This window comes from Arvicola amphibius, chromosome 2, assembly GCF_903992535.2.
Source record: "Arvicola amphibius chromosome 2, mArvAmp1.2, whole genome shotgun sequence".
NCBI classification, from domain to species: domain Eukaryota; kingdom Metazoa; phylum Chordata; class Mammalia; order Rodentia; family Cricetidae; genus Arvicola; species Arvicola amphibius.
This window is the reverse complement of record NC_052048.2, coordinates 151,260,806-151,279,031: the sequence shown is the minus strand read 5'-3', so window position 1 is coordinate 151,279,031 and position 18,226 is coordinate 151,260,806. Positions and strand designations below refer to the sequence as shown.

At 42.0% G+C, this 18,226-nt stretch overlaps 2 protein-coding genes across 2 annotated transcripts in view; one reads left to right on the top strand and one right to left on the bottom strand.

Annotated features, from left to right (window-relative positions):
• The first annotated feature begins 344 nt into the window (after positions 1 to 344).
• On the top strand, positions 345 to 16,303 carry LOC119806673 (EF-hand calcium-binding domain-containing protein 1-like). The gene is given in 7 exon segments (XM_038318546.2): positions 345 to 530; positions 10,057 to 10,212; positions 11,328 to 11,433; positions 14,213 to 14,342; positions 14,344 to 14,364; positions 16,074 to 16,095; positions 16,098 to 16,303. Coding segments are annotated over 7 exon segments (582 nt in total). The 5' UTR covers positions 345 to 472; the 3' UTR covers positions 16,187 to 16,303.
• The window catches only part of Rbm48 (RNA binding motif protein 48), a 20,719-nt gene continuing 12,203 nt past the window's right edge, over positions 9,711 to 18,226 (bottom strand). The window contains 1 exon segment of the mRNA XM_038318545.1: positions 9,711 to 12,638. The gene's annotated coding sequence lies outside the window, so the exon portion shown is untranslated.

Genomic DNA, 18,226 nt, shown 5'->3' with positions numbered 1-18,226 from the left:
GCACGTAGGAGTCCTTGGGTTGCCCTTAAGTGTGTCCAAGAGTGCCCTAAGAGTGTCCAAATTGAATTTTACCCAAAATACAGATTTGGAGTAGGTGACAGCCTTTGAAGGAGCTATTCATAGCTTCGGAAATTATTGTAATCTAAAGAAGAGCTTTGTAATAATTTTTAGTTATATGTTCAATTAGAGAGAAAAATGTTTTAAATTTTCACTGAGGAACTATAAATGAAAATACCATTTACGTGATGTTAAATGTAGAAGTGGCTAGTTTTCAGATACACAGAACTTGAATGACTTCCTTGCATATGTACTGACTGGCAACATCCATTTCTTTATCTTTCCAGCTGCTTGAGAATATTCTGTCTAGTTGCTAGGAGGTTGCCAATGGCCACATTCTGTTTTGGAGTGGTAGAGTTAGTGTCAGTTTAGAAGTAGACTATTTGGGAAAGCAGTGTGCTGAAACCACTCCAAAATGGAGCAAAGGCCTCTGAAGAAGCTGGTGGAATCCATCAGTAAAACTGTCAAGAGCTGTGAGTACTCAGTCTTCAATACTGTTTCTACACCATGATTCTGTGAGACAGATGTTGGTCGGTGGATTAGGTGGAAATTTGCTAGACACCACTGAGTGCTCTGTAACCATACACTAAGAATCTAGTTCTATATATTCGGTCATTTAAAAGAAATAAGAGCTGCACATGTACCACATATCTTGAATCCCAGCGCTCAGGGAGGCAGAAGCAGGTGGATCTCTGAGGCCAGCCAGAACTACATAGTGGGACCCTGAGGCAGTGGTGGGTAAGACATGGTCAGGTTCGTAAAGATCAGCCACCCAGGCTGGATAGCCTGCTTTTAGTCTCTGGGGCCATAAGAACTGACTCCAAAAAGCTGTGCTGACCTACATTCCACACACAAAATAATAACAAATTACTTCTCAGGAAGAACAGGTGAGCCATTACCATGTACTTAGAAACATGTAAGCCATCAGGTGTCCTGACCCATTTGGGCATGTGGGGAGAGTGTCTTGAAAATACATAAATGCAAAAGAATTACCTGCCAACCAAGTGTAGATTTAATTCTGTTCACAATAAGAATTTTTAATTTCAAGCAATTAATTTGACCAGTTCCAGTGGTTTCTGGTACAAAACTCAGTTACAGATTGCTTTACTTCAGGGATTAATAGAAATAAATGAGATAATTTAGTCAGTGAGGTGGGTCAGCAAGTGAACGCATTTGCCATGCAAGCTGGACGGCCTGAGTTCAGTTCCTGGAAACGATAGTGAAGAACCAGTTCCCGAGTTCTCTGCCTTCCACATGTTTGTACAATAGTAATAAATTTTCAACATGTCTCAATGGATAATGGAACCTGATGCTGGGGGATGCATGCCTGATAAGCAGAGTTTGGTTGGAAAGTGGGAGGAAAAAATCCACAAAGTTGTGACCTTCCTCACACATTGTGGCATGTTTGTGTACACACGTACACACATAAACAGTCTGGTGAGCAACTTTAATCCCAGCAATCGGGAGGCAGAGGCAGGTCGGTCTCTGAGCTCAAAGCTAGTCTGATCTACATAGAGAATTTCAGGCTAGCTACACAGTGAGACCCTGTCTCCAACAAAATGAATACTGTGATGCTTTCCATGTTACAGTGCTTCCTATACACACTTTAAAAGTCAGTTTTCTTAATCCTTGCCCTGAAAATTGTGATGCTCTCCTGAGGGTTTGTTTCTCAGACATAGCTACAAATAATCCTGCATGGTGTTCATTTTCAGTCTAGGCATTGACCTTATTTAATTTAAGTGCCAGTCTCGAGCACTTCCTTGTTCCTTGGGACAGGTGGATGCACACAATGTTAATTGAGACTTTTGTAAGCTTGACTTAGCTTTCCCTTATTCAAGTTGGGCTATAAAATTATCTGAATCCCTCAAGCACTACTCCAGATCTCTTTTGCCACCCTCTATCATTTAATTCTTAGGAACCCTTAAGTTTTATAAGTTTAGCCAATGAGTACAGTAAACACTGATTTTTGCTTCTATATATGCACATAGCACACACATGGATTCAGATACACACAGGAGTGTGTATTGTGTAAGGGTCAGAGGTGGATAAACCCTGGTGTCTTGCTCAATCATGTTTCTGTAGGTTTTGTTTTTTAAGATGGACTCAACTAACCCTGGAACTCACCAGCTGTCTCTGCTTCCCCTGTGCTGGGGAGAAGCTATATACAGTCACTGCTGCACCAGGTCTTTCCATAGATGCTGGGGATTCAAACTCAGGTCCTACTCAGCAAGCATTTTTCCAACCCAGACGTCTCCCTTAGTCCATTTACTGCTTTTTAAAAGGAGTGTATTTCATAACATTGAAAAGAAAATTTTGTATTGTTTTTAAAATCTAAATTCATCATCCTAATGAAATTATTTTAGATATGTCTGCTACCCATGTGTTAAATTCTTGAAAGCAGTTCCACAGGGAAATTTACAATTGATCAGCAAGGATACTGTTTTTAAAAAGGAATGAATTGCTGCATTTCTTCCCTTTTTCAAAGGTTTTGACATTGATTTTCAGTTCTGTTCAAAATCCTCTGAATGGTTAAGCATAGCTGTGCCCTCAAGGTCCTATCCTGGCCTAACTAGTTACCTGTTTTATACTTGGATTATAAACAAATCCAGTGGCGTGAGAGGTGCACACAAATGGCGTGAGTCTTCTAACGCCACACACTGGCTTCTCTGACGGTGACAGACTCAGAGCCTTCCCACTGCTCTGCGGGTCTCCCAGACAGCTCTGGTGGCCTTCTGCATCATGCTCTCACAGAACAGGCGTGGGCAATTTGGCTTACCTTAGGCTTCCTTAGGAGAACTTGTGTTTTTATTTTCTTTGGTGTACAACGTCCTAGGCCCATATGACAGAAGTATCCTGGGCTTTAGTAGCCCAGTGGTTCTCAGTCTCCCTAATGCTGCAACACTTTAATACAGTTCCTCATGTTGTGACCCTCAACCATAAAATTGTTTCTCTATTTCATAACTAGCAGATACTGGTATGGATTGTATAAAATTCTGTGAATATTTTTGGAGATAAAGGTTTGCTGAAAGGATCACAATCCACAGGATGAGAACTGCTGGTTTAGAGCTTCTTAGAGGGAATCTTTAAAATTTATGACATAATTTATTATTACTTATATAATAATATGACCAAAGTTCTCTTATAATCAACAGCCACCAAGTGACTCAGACCCTCAGAAAGCTAGTGACCTCACAAAGAAAATTCTTTACAACATAACTTGCCATTTTTTTGAAATCCATCTAGAAAGCTTTGATTTCTACACTTAATGTACATTATGTTTTGGGTTTTTTTTGTTTTTTTTTTGTTTTGTTTTGTTTTGGTTTTGTTTTTTGAGACAGGGTTTCCCTGCAGTTTGTAGAGCCTGTCCTGGAACTAGCTCTTGTAGACCAGGCTGGTCTCGAACTCACAGAGATCCGCCTGCCTCTGCCTCCCGAGTGCTGGGATTAAAGGCGTGCGCCACCACCGCCCGGCTGTACATTATGTTTTGAACTATTTTCTAGAGTTGCATTGTCCAAAAAGGTAGGTGCTGGCCATATATGACCATCTGTAAATGATTACATTTAAAATACCATCTTTTTCATCTGACTAGCCACTGTTCAATGTCCACCTATGCATAATGACTACCAAGTAGAGCAGCACAGATGGGAACACTATTGGGTAGTGCAGCACTAAAGATGCTGTTCTAATCCCTTTTCAAAGTATTAATTGTCTTATTTTAGACTAGGCACAGAGGCAGGGGATTACCTTTGAATACTGGTGTTGTGGCTGCAAACTCCATTCTCCTGGGGTTAACAGATTGAATATTAATCTCAAAACAGATTAACATCCTGTTGTCACCTATTTCATTTGTGAAAAGGTGATTACAAGGCAGGCGGTGGTGCACACCTTTAATCCCAGCTCTCGGGATGCAGAGGCAGAAGGGTCTCTGAATTTGAGGCCAGCCTGGGCTACAGATGGAGTAATGAGGACAGATTCCAAACTACACAGAGAACCCAGAAAAGAGGTGACTACATCGTGGTATATGGGACTCACAGTCTGTAGTAGACTGCCTGTGTATCTCTTATTTGAAGTATAGGAGATTGTGGAGTCGGGATAATGCATCCTAGGGTGTCTGTTAAGCATGGATGTGGCCTCTGGTTCAGACCCTAGCACCACATAAACAGAGTGGTGGCTCACACCAATATTCCTAACACTTAAGGGGGTACAGACAGGAGGGTCAGAAGTTCAAGGCCAGCCTGAACTACAAAGATAAAAGGTAAGATTTGAAAATCATAGAGGATCTACACTATCAGAGATGTACTGCCACCTAGATGAGTCTTTAGAGGAGGCACCAAATCCAAACTGCACTCCAATCTCGATATAGTAAGGCAAATAATTTTACAACTGTTCTAGGCATTTTAGTATCTAGAAGTGACTCTCATCCAGCACATTCCTTAGTGTTCCCAACATCAGTGTCTGCCTTCACAAGTGCTCTGTTTGCTTGGCAGACGTTTGGGAACTTTACCGTTCTTCTCAACACTGCTAATGATACTCAGCTTACATCGCTGTGTTCAGCAGCAACTTTTGAATTCAATTTTTGTTTAGTTGTGTGTTTCTAACTTTGAAACCTGCATGTTTATCTCTGAAGGTATTTTGTCAGGCCCCTTGCCAAAAGTCAGAGACACTGAACTGCATCTCTGATCCACTCCTGGCAAAGGGAGGGAAACATTTAATATTTGTCCTTTGGCTCGAAATCTTTGGTTCTTAGTATCAATGAGTTTTTAATAAAATTAACTCAGACTTACAACAGGGCCACCTCTAGGCATTTATGAGACAAAATGACATACCAGTATTAACATGGTTTGCATACATATTTCCTAATTAGCTCTGGGTGGAAGGGTTAGAAGCTGTGTGCTGCAATCACTCCACTGCTTTCTCAAGTAAAAACTAGGACTCTCTAGGCAGGGGTAGAAAAAGGAATAATACAAGGTAAGCCTGGAACTTTACTGTGTATGGTTCTGGATGCTGATAAGTCTAAATTATAGGAGAGTGAACAGCCCGCTTTCTGGCTGATAGGCTACTGCATCTCGTTTGAAGGGGTGCCAAACATAATCCCTTCAGGAAAGGCCCTGCTCCCTATTACTACCACATTGGAGGGTAGGATTTCAACATAGAGCAGGAGGAACACGCAAACCATATCACGTATATGGCCTTGGACTGACTAACCTAACTACCTGCTTGCAGCAGCCCTTCATCTCTAGAATTATTCCCTGAAGCACGTGGTCATAGTTGAGAAAGACTTTACAAATTCAATCCAGATCAGGAAAACCAAGGAAACACTGAAATTGATCACCCACTGGATCTTAACACTTAACTGGCCCTTTAAAAGGCTATTTGGAAAATTTGCTAAAATGCAAGTGCAGCCTTTCATTAAGAGTAGTACTCAGTCATCATGGCTTAAGATGTTGATACTAGAAACTGCATGAAAAGGATATAGGAAGAGGACTTTCCTTGTCCTTGCACCTCTTATGTAATCTGAAACCTTCAAGAAAAAAAAGTTCGAACTGATCAGTTATGAAATGGTTTTAAAGCTTACTCCAGCTGGGTGTAGCAAGGCACACCTGTCATCCCAGCTCTTGGGAGGCTAAAGTAGGAGAGTCATGAGCACAAGGCAAAAAATTAAAAAATGAAAAAAGAACATCCTAGGTACTCATAGTAAACCCACATCAGAAGAAACTGGAAGCTGTAGTCACTGCCCGTGGCCTCCGCAGCTCCTACATGGTCCAGCCTGTAAGTTACTCAACAAAAGCAGTGTATGAAGGGAAGGGTTATCCTGGCTCATGATTTCAATATACAGTCCACCATGATGGGGACACCATGGCAGCAAGCATGAGAGGCAGAGACCTGCATCCCCTAGTGCTTGTCCCAGAGACCTGTTATCTAACAAAATCTCAGTGCAGTGCTGACTGTGGGGTATTTCCCTCTGAGTTGTTGGTTAGAGGCCCTGGAACAATATATGCCATTGCCCTTTGCTAGAACTTGATGTTAAGGCTCTGTTGCTGAAGATCCCACATACTTTGGACTTAGAGATTTCTAAGAGGACTTAAAAGTCAAGTTGAAATAGCTGGATGCTTTCTCCTGCTGCTAGCTTTCCCAGTGCCTGGGTGCTATTGGAGGCTTTTGGATGCTTCCTCCTGCTGGACTCTTAACCTAGCTATGAACACTAAGAGCTACAATAACAACTACCCTGGCAAGATGTGTCCACTGGTGCAGTGGTGGCATGAATGTTTTGGGGGTAACAATTTTCTAATTGCAGTCAAGGCCTGCTTCCAGGGTTAGGACTTTACCCTGATCAAGAGCTGGCGGCAGGTAGATCATAGTTCCTAAAGGGGAACCCACTGCTATCACTGTGCTGAAAGGACATGGTTAAACCACTTTCTAAATACTTGTGTTTGCACGAATTAGTGTTGCTCTTGGTCTTCATCAAGAAAAGCTTTATTACAATAGACAGCAGATAACATAGAGATTCCTAACTGGTTAAAGAGCTGAAATAAAGGCCGATGGATTGATTGCTTATTCCCCAAATGGCTGGTCTATACCACCCATTCCAGGCTCAAGGAACACTGTAGAAGAGGGGGGAGACAGGAAGAATAAAGAGCTGGAGGATGGGGAATGAAGTCTTCCTTAACATGACATTACTGTTACACTGATGAGCTCTGCAGGTGTGGTTGTCCACATGGTCAAGACTGAGTCTTGTCAACATTCATCATGGGAAAGGGAAAGGCCCATGTGGCCCCGCCCCCTGAGGGATTGCGGACAGTTAGTAGTGGCTTGGGGAAAGGATATCACTTTCTTCATTGGTATAGCCTACTGCTCTCTGGAAGTAAGCAACCTCCCACACATGGCCAGGCAAGTAGCCCCTAATTGAACTCAGTGGGCACACATAGAGAAAAGACAGTGGGAAGAGGACTTGGAAAGTTTATATAATGGGGGAGATGAGGAGTAGTAGCAGCCGTGAAAGGACTAAAATTCTTATATACACGCATGAATTCGGTCAAAGAATTTTAAGAAAGTTGGCATGCCTGGAGTACAACTTGTAGGCAGCTCAATCAGGAGAGCCCCTTCCCGCACTTGTTACCACTTACATGATGCTGGGGAAGAAGCACAAAGTCTGGGAAGGCTTTTCTCAGACTTCAACTGCCCAAACCTTGCTGGTTTCTTTTACTTTGGTTGGTGGAAGGAGCCTCCCTCCAGGGACTTGAGTGAGAGGAAATGGCAACATCACAGTAGTATTGTCCTTCAATCATAGGGCCAATTTTTACTGTCTGCGATTAGCTGAAACCGTCACAAAGATCTCACTGCATTGCTTTGTCTTAGATAGGTGTCATTGTGTAGACATAGCTGGCCTGGAACACACCCTGTATACCCAGTTTTGCCTTGAACTCAGAGATCCACCTGCCTCTGCTTCCTGAGCACTGGGATGAAAGGTGTGCGCACCACCACTGCTCCAGTCAAGTCTCACTAGTTTAAAGGGTGGCTACTTAGACCTCATTTCTCTAAGGAAAATCCAAGTCATGTAGCTGGACACAATAGCACATGCCTGTAACACTAGTATTTGGGAAATTGGGGCCATAGATCAAGAGTTTCAGCCAGCCTGGGTTACACTGTGAGACTTTGTATCAAAAAAAAATAAAAATAAAAGATGGACACACTGTTGTGACCAGGTAGAAAAATACAAATCGCTGATTTTCCATTCGAAAATAATTTCAGACTGTTTTATAAAAGTAGTTGAAAACTTAAATACAGGTCTGGTTTATCAGCCAGAATTTGTTTGAATAAGTTTTTGTATTGTCTGTAAATCTGCCACACATGTGAGGACTGTCATCGGTGCTCCCACCAGGGCCCATGTCTGTAGTCCATGCTGTGGCTGGAGGCTGTGTTTATGTCAGGAGTCCTTGCTGCCAGCAGGCACCATGTTGAGTGAGGTCCGTGGTCTGCTGCGCTGCTGCTGAACCGCATGCTGATGCTCATGGTCCATGCTCCAGAAACCATGCAGAAGTTCTGAACCCATGTTGATGTCATGGTCCTGCTGTCTCCAGCAACCATGTAGAAGTTATGGCTGTTTATGGGCAAGGAAGCTTCTTTTGCAGTGTAGATGATGGCTGCAGAATCACAGCTGAGAATGAGAGACAACACCATACACCTCCAAAAAAGTCTAGACAGGAAGCCATTGAAGAGAACCCTTAGAACTGTGACAGGGAAGCGGAAGTGTGTGGCTTCTGATGGGGTAGGGCGGGGAAGGACTTGTCTCTAAGGGCTGGCCACTGAGAGTTTGATCCTCCTCCAATAGTACATGGGCAGCACAAATTGAAACTTAGTTTTTTTGATTTTTTCCTTTTTCGGGGGCACAAGTATGGGAGATGAATTGGGAAAACAAGTGTGATGGGGTTCACTGTGTGAAATTCCCCAATTAAAAAAATTGAAGAAAAATAAGCAAAAAATAACATTTCTGATAAAAAAACAAACATCTATCAACATGCCCCATGGACCTCTGCAAGCTCTTAGAACTCAAAGCCCGAGTTAGCGGGTGGCTGGGCAATGCACTACATCGGGAGGTAGAGGGAGGCGGATCTCTGAAGTTTGAGGTCAGACCTGGTCTACAGAAATAGTTGTCAGGACAGCTATGAGCTGTTATACCGAGAAGAAACCTTATCTTGAAAAACCAAAAAAAACCAAACAAACAAAAAACCCCAATCAGCATTTTATTAAATAAGTATAAAAAACAAAGTTGACAGGGAAATACCATTGTTCCTACAGCACAGCATCTTCCCTAGTTGATAATCCTTTGGTTTGTGATTTATATACAATTATTTAACACTTAAAACTAGTTTAAGATGAGCTGTCAATCACACTTGGCAAGCTCTACACTGAGCATAACACCGTCACTTACATATCTCTTGACAGCCTGCAACAGCCTACGAAGGCAGGAGTCATGTCTGTATCAGTTCCCTGGTTCATCGGTTGTCCCTAAGACTTAGGTTATAAAAATAACCATTACAATCCTATTTCAGGGCTGCACTGGATACACTATTGCTTCTATTAAGAAGCAAGATATCTTCATTTGGTCCATAAAATAAATGTTATTAGGCACCTTTGAAACTGCCTTACTGTCTAGATTTTCAGCCACTACCCCTAAGAACGACCACATTCTTCAACCATAGAGAGTCCTGCATATTGTAAACTGAGTATTTACAAAGAAATAGTTCTTTCTTTCTCCTTACCTTCCTCCACAAACAAGGAAAGAATCAAGCAAAAGCAAAGGAAAACAAAAGTGGCAACCAGCGTCCCTTCCCACTTCGTGCCTCAAGTCAGAGATCAGACACTCAAGAGACTGAAGAATCTGACACCACCCAGGACATACTCAGCTGTTACTAGAGAGGGGACCAAGGGAGTCGTTTTAAGTTACCAGTCAGATAAGACATAGAAATGGAGTTAGAGAGATGCTTGATGTTTAAGAGCACTTGCTGCTCTTGCAGAGGGTCCCAGGCTCATTTCACATAGTGGCTTACAACCATCTGCAACTCCAGTTCCTGAGGATCCAATGCCCTCTTCAGCCTCCAAAGGCACTGCACACATGTGGTACAGATATACATGCTGAGAAGACACCATACACATAAGACCAAAATAAAATCAACTTTAATAAAAACATGGAAACAGAGTCCAGATGCTTTAAGACTTGTCCCCAGCCCCAGGCCTAACGCCTGGTTTCTGTCCTGATTGTACATCACCTGTGCATGCCTAAACATCACTTTCTAAGTCTGGAATGAGAGCCACCTGTGTGACAATTCCAAATTTCCATTTTGAAGCCTGCAGATCTGGTAGAAGCAAAACACTACAAACTACTCAGTAACAAATTCACATCCTATATGGCCGTTTGGTATCATAAGAACTAACTAGCTGTGACTGCATTGAATTACTCAGTGATTAACTCTGTATCCTTTTTGTCTTCTTATTTTACAGTCAAGAAAAGTGAGGTTGAATGTCTCATACGCCTTTTCTGTAGCTTGGCGGAAAGACCTAGTGGAAATCTTGCTAATGCCAGACTAGACTGCAACACATTTCGGGGGATCCTACACAACATATTTGGAATGACTGATGATACGTTGATGAATAGGGGTAAGGAGTCACAACAAATTGAAATGAACCAACCCAAAACTGAACCCATCCGCATGTCTATTCCACAAGACTGGACTTTCTCAGTGCCAAACTAGAAAGGAATAATCCTGGCAGGAGAGTGCTACACACAGTAGCCAGAGGGAATGTAAGGATGGATTTCAAATTTTGTAGCTCACAGCAGGGAAGTTTTGAGAAATCACCACCACTGAACTAAAGAGTCTAGCGGTATTTTTTAAGGACAAACAACTGAGGGCTTTTAATCATGAAAGTACACGCCACAGATGTGGATCATGAAAGTCCAGGTCACCAATGTGTAAATCATTAATTGGCGTTTTTTCTTCATAGAAATGTGTCAGTAAAAAAAAAAAAATGACATTTTATATTGGAAATATTTAAAGTCACGTGTCTAAAACACGAAAGTGGTTTATCTCGTTAAATTCTGTAGAAAATCATTAAAAAATACATTTTTGATAAGATTTGACACATGAATATCTGTGAAACCATTGCCACAAACAAAATCATCAATATACCCCTCATCTCCAAAGATCAAATAACATTTGAATGTTTTCTATAGGATACTAAAGTTTCATTGATAACTTTTAAAAACTGGACTGGCAAGATAGGTCAGTAAGTCTGGCTTCCTGAGCTGCCAGTCCCCAGAGCCAACCTAAAATGGAAGAGAGGCCAGTTCCACAAGGCTTTGACCTCCACGCAAGGCCATGGTACATGTTCGTGCACTCACAACACACAGAAGTGAGAAATACATAAGAACTTAAAAATGTTTAACATTAGTAATTTAGTTTGAGACGTGGAAAACTACAACAGATTTCTCACAGCTTTTTTTTGATTATTAAATTGTTGCTAATTAGCTCTAGATTTTCTTTGCTTTAGCAACTACATGAAACACCACCAAATGAAGGTTACTGCTCTTGTGTGGACTGACTACTCTGCTTTAGAAATACAGAGAAAAACCCACATTACCATAATTGTGATTCTTTCAAAAGCTAACACCAAAAACAGTTCCCCTTGATTTACTGTTTTCTAATAAATGGTGTGCGTGTGTGTGTGTCTTATAAAACAATTACAATACACTTACACACTCCTTTCCTTTTCAGTGGTTCTATGTATTGACAAAGACAGTGATAACTATATAAATGTACAAGAGTGGGTTCAATGCATTGTCAGTGTTTCTCGAGGAACTTTTGAAAAGAAAGATGAAATGTAAGAAACAAGTACTATCTTAGTGCTATGACGTCAATCCTTTGTTTGTGTGTTGGTGCAGTGACAGAACCGTCACCCTAAAAGGGACAAGAGAGCGTTTTCCTGGAGCTGGTTAACTAGAGTGACCACAGCTGGGACATAGATTCAGGTTTACCCAATTTGCATATTTGTGACCACAAAGTCATAGATAGATCAAACACTTAAATTTGGTGGCAGCAATTGGGTAGGTGGTCACAGCATAACAGGGGGACTTGTTACAGGCCTCACTGGTGACATTCTTAGCTTCTGGGCTGGTGGAAACATTATCCAAAGGATTACCTAATAGTCACCAGGATGTCAGATAACATTCAGAGGAGAAAATAAATGGCCATTTAAAGTAGCTAAAGATAGTCCAAGTCTAAGGGCTCTAGACTTCAAATATTCAAAATTACTGGAATTCTCATTAGTCAGCCTTAGTAGATGGAGCTTCTTCCAGGAATGATTATTCACAGTTGAGTGCTTATATAACAAACAGAATGAAATCAGTGTTCTCTACAACACCCTTGTGAAAATGCCTCATAATGGCCAGCAAGATGGTTCGTCAGGTGAGGGCGCTTGCCACCTGTCAACCTGAACGCATACACAGTAGAAGAACCAGTCCTGAAAGTTGTTTGCTGACCTCTATGAGCACAAATGCATGCTTGCATGCATGCATAAATGTAAAAAGAATAGAAGAAAACCCACCAAAGATAAATTGGGAGATCCAGTTGTGACCCATTGCCTTTGCTGAGTCTGTCATGCTCAACTGTCGCCACTGTTACAGCCCAGCTAAGAACAGCCACTAAGGGTCCACTGACAAGACTAAGGTTTCTGAGTCTGTGTGAGCCCAGCAGATAAACAGGCCTTGAATATACGCATGTGTTATTTGGGTGTCATTTGTTGCCTTTTCACTGGAGAAGTGTGTGCTCCAAACTATAAGAGAATGAGGATGAAGCTCAACACGCCCTAACACCAGACATTAGTATCCCTCTGGTCCTCATGACTAAGGAGAGGGAGGAAGTGAGCTAGGCACGGGAAGGTGTGCTGATCCGCAGCTCTGCAGAGCAGTAGGGGAGGTGTGCTGATCCGCAGCTCTGCGCAGCAGTAGCTCTCCTGGTCTGCAACGCCCAGGGTGATGTCCATTTCCTGTGTTTTTATTCCTGCTGTCAGGATCCCTGGGATGAATTCTGGAACAGAATAAAAACTAATTAGAGGAGAGCCGGGTGGTGGTGGGGCACACCCTTTTAATCCCAGCACTTGTGAGACAGAGGCCGGCGGATCTCTGTTAGTTCGAGGCCAGCCTGGTCTACAAGAGCTAGTTCCAGGACAGGCTCTGAAAAAAGCTACAGAAGAAACCTGTCTCGAAAACCAAAAAAAAAAAAAAAAAAAAAAAAAACTAATTTAGATACCAGTTTTCAGAGCACAAACTGCTTACCATGTCCATTTGCTTAAGAAAAGACTATAGAGATCTTTGTAATTGAGCAATGTGTATATCTTTTGCTCTTTCACTTGAAATTGAATTTGGACACAGGAAGAGAAGACGCCTGGCAACTAGAGGGAAGAGTCTGGGCTGCTTTCCCAGAAGACCCAAGGTTGACTCCTACACTCATGCTGGCTGGCTCACTACTATCTCTAATCTGTCTGGCTCCAGAGGATCAATACCCTCTTCTGGCCTCTGGCAGGCACCTGCACACACCCAACACCCACTCACATAGACGCATACACAAAAATCTAATAAACATATTTCTAAGCTAAAATATATTAACATTTAGAGCAGTTATTTTGAATAACCAAACTTCTCTGCCATTCAACGGTTCTGTGCCCTTTGTAGTTCTCCTCACATTTACTATTTCATGAGGTAGCTCCACTCTGCAATGTCTGGAGTGCAATGTAATGCTGGGGACTGGAATCCAGGACCTCATACAATTTAAAGCAAGCCACTCTAACCCATCCCTCACCCCAATTCAGCTCCTCCAACCTTACAGGGTTCTTTACACAAGTCTCACCAAGAAGTGAGAGCGCTTACTGTAGTTGTGGCACATGATTAAATAGCACTGAAGATGATCTATCTTCTCTAATCCACTTCCTCAAATGCTTCTGACACATTTTAGGAGAGGCTCACTTGGGGAACACTGTTTTCTACAGTAGGTTTCTTCTTAAACTTGTATGTTATACTGTGGACTGGAGAAGTTTAATAGATACAACCATCTCATCTGACACTCGATTTTCTTCCTGGTTTTTGCCAAAACATTCAGCTATACTACTAAACTCCAAGAAAGCTACTTCACTGCTGCATTCCGAGGACATGACAGTAGAAAGCACGGAAGTCCCTCTCCAGAGAGAGGCTGAAGATGAGGTAGATGGGCAGGACCCAAGGAGATGAACACATCACTATCTGGGGGAGGGGAGATCCTTTTGTGAGGATGCAGTACAGTGTGCTTAATTTTTATAGTCTACATGCAGAGAATACAAACACGCCACACATGCTTATGTAAATACACATCTATAAACATACAAACAAAAGTTGGTTAAAGAATCCACCTCATTTATTGCAGCTTGATATACTTTCAAAACCCCAAATCCAGGAACCTCTAAAGGGGTATTTAATCCTGTTGGAAAGAAATTTAATAAGCACTTTATTATAAAACCTCTGCCATATAGTGGATCAGATCAGTAATTGTATATGTATCATTTATTATCTATACTGAAATAACTAATGATATCTTACTGGTTCAATTTTGATTTTCTATGTTTTATAAAGTCTGTTTGAAGTTTATTATTTAACTGGAGATGGTTATATTTCCCGGGAAAAGATTTTTGACATGTTGAAGAATAGTCCTCTCCCAGCAGTCCCCCGAAAGAGAAATGAGGAAGGAATAAGGGAGCTGGTGGGATATAAGCCTGAAGAAAATGGTAAGCATGGGCGGGGCGAGGCACTGCACTCAAGCGAGTAGCTGCCTGCAGAGGCATGGAGTGAGCAATGGCTGCCCCTCCAACAATGAGCCACTTCCTAGGGAAAGTTCTCACTTGCTTTTTATTTGCTTTCCTGATCTGCCTCACTGAAAGTAGGTGCTCGGTACATATGGAATGGTTGGTGATACATAATCATTATGCAAAATAAATGTTAGTTTAATTATTTTAAAATATTACTACCAGTAAAACCTTATTAATTTGGGAGGAAGCTAGATTAACAGATGTAAAATTGTTGGTGTTTGGTCTTCATGATTTCATTCTTTCAATTTATCCAAACACTCATTTTAGCAAATAACCACAATAAAAAATATTTGATCCTTACAGAGTGCTATTACATGGCAGGCCTTTCAGGGTCCTCTATAGTATTAATTCATTTTATCCTCAGAACTACTATCTCTACTTTTCAGATGAGAAAAAACTGAAGAAGAGAAATTGTGGTGTAGAATTAAAGCAATAAAACCTTGCAACAATGGCTCCTTATTACAGGAATAGTGCTGCTCACTCTTTTCTTACAAGGACCCAAAACTGCTTGGAGTGAGGTTTTGTCAATCCAGGGTAGCCCCAACAAACTCAATGACATTACTCAGAGAGGAAAGAGCTAGGCATGGTGGTGTATGCCTGTAATCCCAGCACTTATATGTCTGAAAGACTGCAAGTTCCAGACCAGCTGGGGTCACACTGTGAGACTATGTCACACACACACACACACACACACACACACACACACACACACACACACACGGGGTGGGGGGAGAGAAAAAGGAGGACAGGGAGAGACAGACACAGATGGGGAGAAAGATAAGGCATGCTCTTGTAAAATACTAGCGGCTGCTCGGGCTGAGTGCACATGCTGAAGAATCACTGACAGGAAGTCCCCAAATCCCTTTCTGGAAAGGAAATGTTTATAAAATGTGCCTTTCTCTCCTGGCCACTCAACACTTTTTCTCTAGATCAGATTCTGAAGTTATGCACAAAAATGAAAACTCACAGACATCTTATCCAATCCAATCTGAAGCAGTAGCTTCAGGCATTCATAATTCACAGAGAGTTCCCCGCCCTGGATTCTACACAATATACATAATCTCTCATAAGCCTTGTCCCACAACACTTTAATGACTTACACCCCTGTTTTCTACTGTGATTCAAGTGGACAGAACTTTACAGGCTCCCCCACACCTTCTGACTTAGCCAGATCTCAGCAGGAGCCTGGAGCCTCTATTCCATGAGTCTAGCCCAGTCTGGACAGTCACTGTGATAACTCCATGTGCCTTGCCCTTAAGGCTGGACCTTTTCTACCCAATGAGCTCCCAAATAAAGCCTTTTGAGAAATAAAATTGTGATGAAATATCTGAGCCACATTATACTTGTATAATTGCAAAAGGGGCAGTAGGATAATATAGTTCTTCCAATGTTTTGCTATTCCTCAATTCCAGTGTATTACTGACAGGGCTGCACTGTGTATAGCTAAGAAGACTTTGGTCAGAAGAATAAATCATGACTTCTATTAAAAAATACCCATAGATTTGTATAAATAATGTCTTCAGCAGTAGGAACTTAATAATTTTACAGGACAATCTAGAAAATTAGTTTTCTATGGCAAAATTAAAGAAGACTTTGATTATTTATCATGACATCACCTTTCTCTCTAGGATCATGACAATGATGGCAAGATCTCTTTGCAGACTTTGAAAAAGCGGTTAAAAAGACAGGCTTTGTTGAGGCCTTTGGACCATGTCTACCAGATGCAAAGGTAGTTAGATGAGAGAAAAGAAGATGAGAGAAAAATTTCATTAAAATTATATGTGTGTGCATGTGTGTAAGGTGTGCATGCCATGTGCTGGCCAGATTTTATGCCAACTTGACCACAAGCTAGAGTCATCTCAAAGAGTACTTGAGAAGATGCCTCCACAAGATCGGGCTGTAGGACATTTTCTTGATTAGTGATTGATGGGGGATGGTTCAGCCCATTGTGAGGAGTTATCATCCCTGGGCTGATGGTCTTGCGTTTTATAAGAAAGCAGGCTGGGCAAGCCAAAGGAACAAGCTGGTTAAGGAGCACTTCTCCACAGTCTCTGCACCAGCTCCTGCCTCCAGGAGCTACTACTTTGTTTTGAGTTCCCGTTCTCATTTCCTTCAGTGATGAACTACAGTGGAGGTATAAGCCAAATAAACCCTTTCCTCCCCACTTCCTTTTGATCATGGTGCTTCACTGCAACAATAGTAACCCAATCTAGGACATGCCACAATGCTTGTGTGGCAGCCAGAAGACAATTTGTAGAAACCTGTTCTCTCCTGCAGCCATGTGGGTCCCAGAGAATTGACTCAGGTAGCCAGGTTTTCTAAGCAAGTGCCTTTACAAATTGTGCCATCTTGCTGGCCCAGTTAAGGAAAAATCTAAAGAACTAAAAATAATACACGATAGTCTCTTCCCCTTTGTAGCTTCAATCCATTTCCAAATTGTAGACAATCACAAAGTTATCAGCCTCATTCCGTTTGGGGCTAAAGACATTACTATTTCAGTAATTATAGTTAACAGACTTGGGGTTAACTTGCTACCTCTTTGGCCACACAAAGAAGAAAGGAATAAGCATGTGCCATGGAAAGAGAAGAGGCCAGGAGGCATCCGCGCGCGCGCACACACACACACACACACACACACACACACACACACACACCCCGGGGGCATGGAGGGGAAGGGAGAGACTGATGACAACATAGCTTAGCAAAAATGGATAGGACTACTGAGACCAATTTAGGATTGAGCAGCCACAGACAGTTCTGTTGTTGCAATGTGGTCTTTGGTACCTCGACTGCTGTGAAGTCATCTTGAAGATGATTCCTGCCTCTTCCTCTTCCCTCTTTCCCTGCTTGACAAGGCACAAGCTTATCCCTTTCCTGTCATGGCCAGTACTGTGTATGAAGTGGATAATCAAACATTCTTCTCCCACTCACCCAACAGATCAGGAATGCACTTATGAATAGAGAACCACATAACAGCTCCTCCCATGAAGGCCAGAGGAGAAGTTTCTGGACTGCCACACACTAAACTACATGGAAAATTATCTTCTTAACCATTTTTAGCAGTACAACCCACTCTCCAAAACCTTTTCCTCCTGTGAAGATGCAATTCAGCACCAATGAAGAATTCCTCATTCCCCCTCCCCTCATGGTTGCACATTGCATTTACCAGGGTCCTGAGGTACAGAGACATAACGTTTTCTATCTGAGCAGCCTGATTCAGATATCATTTGTTCTTTCCAGCTCTGTGTCTAGGTTGTTAATATACTTTTACGCTGAGATTCCAGCACAGCAATCTATGTAACCACCTCTTGTGAATGGAGAACCTAATCCTTGTTGGCAATTTCCTGTAGCATCATCCAGCACTGAAAAACCATACTGGCAGAGCTGACAGCACCCCACGGCAACTGAAGTAAACCTTATTCTTATGACACAGTCAGCCACAAGTCACTGAAGAATGGTCCTTAGGGACAAGACCTGGCGTGCATACAGCACACGGTGCCTTCCTTAGTTTACTTTTTCCCAGAAAGGAAGACGGCAATGGTCTGTACAAACTACAGGGTCCACAGACATGCTGACAGGGTAGAAACCTAGAGTTTCCGAAGTTAATTCGTTTTTAGATTACCATAATTCATGTAAGTTATTCTTAGAAGCTACAATAGCATGTATTTCTAGATCTCTAATACCAACTCTGCTCTAACATTATGTCGACATTTTTTCCTTTACAGAACTGCCTTCATTTTGAAGCTCTGATATTCAGAAACAATCTGCCTACTAGTTGTTG